Here is a 6,348-nt window from a genome sequence, read left to right as displayed (position 1 = left end):
CAAACCCATGCAACCTCATGGTTAGTATACTGTATATCATATGATATATATGGTGAATTCATATTATAGGAATATGTGTAAATATATATTTTGCCAACATTCATGTTTCAAACCATCGATTTTACACATAAAGATCAGTTTATGTGTCTAGGGTAGTATTAGTGGGGATGTGGATTTTCTTTTGTTTATATGTTTTTAACACTGTAGCACTTTAAGATTCACTGCAAATGAAAAGTGCAGTACAAATTAAATGGATAATAACAATAATAATGATTATTGCTATTATAATTTCAGGTGGGGTGTAATGAAAGCTGCATTATGGGAACTGTAGGATCCAGTGTTTTTGGAGGTTAATCTCATCCACATTATGGACCAAAAGTCAAGAAATCTTAACACTTGCTGCTTCAACTCTGACCATTTGCTCTTTAAAATCTGTGAATCAAAAATCCACCAACTTCGTAGGAGTGCAAAGCAAATCACTTTTTTAGTATAAAATGTTAGCTTCATTGTTTTTTGCCACACACACACACACACACACACACACACACACACACACACCTGTATCTCTGCTGATGTCTTTATAATTTGCATGGAACAAGAGAAGTTCATCCATACAAATAAAACTGGAGCCCAGCAGCATATTTTACATGTCTACCTCCACCCGACTCACATGACGTCATTTTATATCACGGCTGTCAGTTCATCGGGGAAACGAGGAGAGGCCGCGCATGCGCAGAAGCCGAATGAAAAAGAAAACGTCACGGGCCGGTGCAGCAGTAGCAGCAGTGTGTTCCCATCACGAAGAGAGAGAGAGAGAGAGAAGCAACATCACCGCCTTTTTCCGACCAGCATCTTAACCACCCAACACCGAGCTCGAGTGGGAAAACACACAAGTAAACCCAGACTGTCCTCCGGTGTCCAGAGTCCCTCCTCCTCCTCAAACATGTCCGTGGGCAGCGACTTTGGAAACCCTTTAAGAAAATTCAAACTCGTCTTTCTGGGGGAGCAAAGTGGTAAGACGTGTTTCATTCTCCCTGGGAAAGTTCATTTGTCGGTTGCACCTGCCAGCCCGTCAGCAAGTTCACGTTGTGAGTTGTGTTTCCAGTCAGTGGGAGTGAGGGCGGAGAGGGGAGGGCATTATTTTAATCAAATTACCAGCCTGTAAAGCTTCACATAATGGACCGGAGTGTGAGAACTGTAGCCTGCAGTCCTCCAAGTTTAACTGTGAAATCACTGAGGCTCTTCTAATGTTAACATCCGCCCTGTAAAGCGTTCAGGTTGGCTATGAGTTTAAAGCATCCCAGGCTTACTGTGTTTTTTTTTTTTTTTACATTTTTTTTTTATAGTTATCAGGATTTATGCAGCATCATTTCGGTAAATGTGCAGCGTCAGGTCTGATGCTGTGGATGAAACAAGTTGGTAAATATCTGTGTGTGTTGAGACACACCCAGGTTGTCAGAGGCGATGAGATAACTTGTGTGGCTGCAGTCTCTGCCCTGGTATTGTTCCAGTCTGCCTGCTGAGGCTGACCAAGTTTGGTGTTTTTGAATGCTGACTTGTTCCATGAATAAATGTATAAAATCTCAGCACGGTGCACAAAACAACAGACATGAGTGCAGCACATTGTGTGAACTCATCTTTGATTTATCTGCTTTTTAAAATGTATTTATTTATTTTTTTTATTATCTCTGCCTCCATCCCAAGCTTTACTCGCCCACACCCTCAGACAGTGAAAAGCTTCTCCTTTTTCTGAGGCTTCAATGTGGCAACAAAATTGTTTTCCACAAGATTACACTGAGCCGGCTGAGACATGATGCGAATCCTTAGGCTTACTTGGTTGTTCCTTCCATGCCGATGATCAGGTCAGGTGTGTTTATGGTCTTATTCGAAGATCTTTAGCAGCCGAAGGAACCACATTAGTCATGGTTCAGTCCTCCAGTAGCTCATATTGATCATCCAGTATAGTGGGGTCATGCATTACACAGTATATTGTTCATTTGCAACACTGTGCCGTAGTTACTATTCAGATAATAGTGGATCTGTGTTGGTTTATAGCTATGCACCAAAGCATCTACTGGATATCAGATGAGGGATTATCACTGAACATTCAGATGCTTTAACTGAACTTAAACAATTGATGATGCCCTGCAGTACTGCTGGATAAGACTACAGGGCTGAAACAATTAGTTGAGAAACCGATTTGTTGATTGACAGAAAATCAGTCGCTAACTATTTTGGCCATTGATTAATCGTCTGAGTCGAAAAATTATTGTGTGGTTCCAGCTTCTCAATTACATTTGCTGCCTTTGTCTGTTTATATCATTTATAAATTGAATATTTTTGGTTTTTGGGACTGTTGGTCAAACAAAATGACATTTGAAGACATGAAATTGGGCTCTGGGAACCAACATTTTATAGATAAAACAATTTATTGACAAATAAAATAACACATTGTATCAATTATAAAAAAAAATAATGATTAGTTGCAGACCTAGTTTCAGGTCATTGAGGGTTTTTTTAAATGTGATGCTTCAGATTACTCTTAAAACTTGACATGTGCCCTTCTATCTTTGCCACACAGGGCTTTCATCTCCATATGAGAGTGCAGAAGACACACGATATATATAATGTATTTATACAAACCCCAGAAAGGGCATGGATCTGTTGTTTGGCTTTACTCTTGGGCAATTTTATGATATTAAGTGCCAAGCAACAAGCCAAAGGGGATTTGGCCGCATAAACATAATATCAGGGTGTGTGCTGTATTCACCAGACCACTGAGCCGCCTGTTTTGACATCATAAATAACGGTCAAGAGATAAAGAGAAATCCTTTCTTATTACTGAAACGTTAACTATGAAATGGATTTATGTTTTTGTGTGTGTTTGCACTATAGAAAGCTTTATTGCAAACCTCCATTGATTCATACTTCAAGATTAAAGTCTCTTTATTATCATTTAAAAGCAGAATGAACAATAAAGGCTTCAGGTGTCGACACAGGACACAGAGCTACATCTATCCGGCTATTGGATGCAGACAAAGGTCTGGTTGCTTTTATGGTTTGCTGCAGCAGCTCACTTTCTTTCCTTCCTCTTAGTGAAAATATTTTACTCGTTCATCACTTTTACTCTGTAGTATGGTTTTGGTGCACCGAGAGTTTGTCAGCAATACAGGAAGTGTCTTGCCTCTGTGGTCTTAATAGTCTAGAAGAATTAGAGAGTTTTGTGTGTTGTTTATGAACATACATTGGCTGTAACTGACAGGGGGCCTGAATTATTGATGAGGAACATTTCTCATCAATGAATCATTTCTCATTATAAGCTATGTGGGCCACTTGGTAATTAAATTCCATAATGGTGCAACTTCCTTTTATCTTTGTTACAGCTTGCACTTTTGCTCATTAACATGTGGGCTTAAAAGATTCCTTTGTAGGGTGTGTTATTCCACTTGCAAATACATTTTGATAGGAGGGCATGTATCAGTGTGTCTGTCCTAATATTGCAATAAGACATCACTGCTAATATCACAGAAGTATTTCCTGCAACGCATACTATAGCGTTACAGTGTCTTTAGATAGGTCAGACAGGATCATAAAAGCAGCATTTACCATAATTACTGCTGACGCTGCGTGGTGATTCTGGTCACTGCTGTAAAGTTTTATCAGCGAGATAAACCTTTGACCTCCATATAATCCTGGAGGTTTGTCGGGTTTTAGAGAGTGAGATGCTGTGGTAGGCCTCATGCTGTAGCACCCTTTTGGTAAAACGGTCTGGCTCGTTGAACCCTTAAGCCTCTTGAGACCCCGCAGGTCTGCAGTGAGGGGTCCCAGCCGGTCTGGCGGAGTGAGAGTCTGTGCCTGTTATCAGTGCAAGGGGACTTTATTTGTCAACTAGTGCTCATTCAGACAGCACCAGCCTCGTGTTTGATTGGGTTGTCTCCGGTGGAACTGTGTCTCTCTGACATGTCTGCTATAATTGCAGCTGGTGCCCAGGCGGGCGTGAATCCCGTCAGCTCTGCCACTATCATTTATTAATGTACCCGACTGGACTCAAGTATGTCAGGAACAGGGGCATCAGTACAGAGGCTGCTGTGAAAAGACCACTCGTTCTTTCTGCCTTGATAGTTCTTGTGTAAAGGCCCATAATGGTAAAAGATGTGTTATAAAGGGAAAGTTGGCGTGATGTTCTGTTTTTCATAAAAGATTCGGTTAACGTCAGAAAGGTGGGGGCTCCAGATTAAGTGGGTGGAAGCAGGCAGAATGTTAAATGAGCTGTCAGGAAGTCTCTCCTCCTGCATACTTCTTTGGGTGTTTTCTACACTGCCGGTACAATGGGGGCTGGCTAAAGATTTCCTTGACAAAGCTGAAGGATTTTCAGCTGGCCAATCAGCTGTTTCCAAGTCTGTGTGCCCACGCTCCTGGTGGAAGCAGTATTTTGCCAGTTCTAGCCTCAGAGCAATCAACAAGGCCATTGTTAGAAACACCTCAGATTACTGCTCTGCATTTATTGGGTCATAGATGTTTGGCCATAGGCGGGTTTTCAGAGAAGCAGTCCTGCACGGTACTTTGTAAAAGCCAATTGTTTGGATGTAATCCCCTGCTGCATGCTTCATTTCACCTCAGACAAACAGATGGGAATACATTTGCTAGATGCATCCGCATGGCTGCGATGAGATTTTGCTCACTGAATCAAAATGTCATCTTCCATCTTTCAGTGCATAGAGATTGCCATCGTGCAAACTAGCGCTGGCTTCAAAATACTGCTGAATCACTGGACCAATATGCTTCAAAGTAGGGTTCAGTTGGTTGTCTAATGCATCAATCACTGTGTTTCCAGGAAACAGCTTTTCTGAGCAAATGAAACAAGGTTTTGGCTTGCCCGGGCAGGGAGCAGCAGACACATTTCCTCATAGAGACTGTGAAACCACAGATGCAGATAGACACTACATATTTACAGTTTTACAGGTTTTATATAGAAATTGTACAGTAATAAGCAGAGGGATGTGCAGAAATCCTGTAGCAAACAGAAGGCACATGATAATTCTGTTTTGATTGGTAACTATACACCACAGAGGACTGTAATGTAATTTCCAACCTTTTTGCATACTGTAGGTAGTGCAGGGCTTTTAGATTACCATCTGTTATTATTATGTAAGACAGTGGCTCATTGTAGGCAAACACTTGCCAAGTATGATTTGAAACTAACATCTAGAAACTGCTTCCTGTACTTGATGTGTGGATAATGTATGTGTTGCCTGTATGTGCAACCGTTTCCTTATAGAAACTGAGAGAAATATTCAATGATGAGAATGACTTGCTGGTTTGAAGGTGTGTAGGTTGGAGAACACAGGTTGGTTTGTTTTATTTGCTTTGTCTCATCTGTTTGAGCTCCTTGAAACTTTACATAATAACATTGTGATATTAAACTTTTATGTAAAACACACATCTGGAAAATGTCTTAAAGGGACAATATTTCACAACTCGTAGAAGTCAGTGTCACATGTCACATGATGGGTTTGTGTATGGTAGAAGGTGGTGGTGGTGATACAGTACTGAGCATTTAGTATTGATACACAACAACAATAGCTTGAGAAACAAAATGATATGAGCCATTTAAACTTTGTAACTAAATTATTTTATTAGAAAGCTTTTTATTAGGCCAATTACCAAATGAAGATTAAAATCTAGCTGTTTGGAATGATATATTAGAATTTAGTAACAAACTTAATAAAAATGAACAAATAAGCTTGTGATGTATTTCACAATATCACAGCTATTATCTCTGTAAGTGATCTCTGCAGAAAAGCCTGAAACTCACTTGATGTTGACACAAAACACTTGCATTTTCTTCAGTGTTGCACTGTTGAACCACAATATCAACCACAATTTTAGCTGAATCATAATTTGTAGATTGCCTGATTGATTTTTGTGTAAAAAAAAAAAAAGTATTTTAAAATAAGTCTGTAAAGTGGCAGTTCATTTAATATATGTTAGATACAGTCTACTGGATATATTACTGTATATAAACGATGCACAGTTACAGTGCTACCGTGTGATGATGACTAACACAGTGGGTTTTTTCATTATTATCTTGGAGCTTTTTATGGCTTTATTGGACAGTGACAAAAAATTGGTGACAGGAAATGATGGTAGAGACAGATGGGGAATGACATGCAACAAAGGTCCCGGGCTGGACACGAACCACGGATGTTTCAGTTCATGGATATGCCCCATGCTATTTTTAACGTAATCATTTTTCATATATGTTTGCCAACTTTAATGTGTTAGGTTAGTTTGGCTAATCATAAAGATACTGAACAAAATGTCATATTTATTTGGCAATATGAGGAT

General features: G+C 39.8%; 1 protein-coding gene across 1 annotated transcript in view; it reads left to right on the top strand.

Moving 5' to 3' along the window:
- The first annotated feature begins 729 nt into the window (after positions 1-729).
- rab6ba (RAB6B, member RAS oncogene family a) overlaps positions 730-6,348 on the top strand; it is a 58,732-nt gene continuing 53,113 nt past the window's right edge. The window contains exon 1 of the mRNA XM_044361934.1: positions 730-1,013. Within this exon, the coding sequence (XP_044217869.1) occupies positions 944-1,013 (70 nt within the window). The 5' untranslated portion in view covers positions 730-943. The remainder of the gene's footprint in view (positions 1,014-6,348) is intronic.

Source organism: Thunnus albacares, chromosome 9 (assembly GCF_914725855.1).
Source record: "Thunnus albacares chromosome 9, fThuAlb1.1, whole genome shotgun sequence".
Lineage (NCBI taxonomy): Eukaryota > Metazoa > Chordata > Actinopteri > Scombriformes > Scombridae > Thunnus > Thunnus albacares.
Note: the sequence above shows the minus strand (reverse complement) of the source record. Positions and strands in the feature narration are given on the sequence as shown.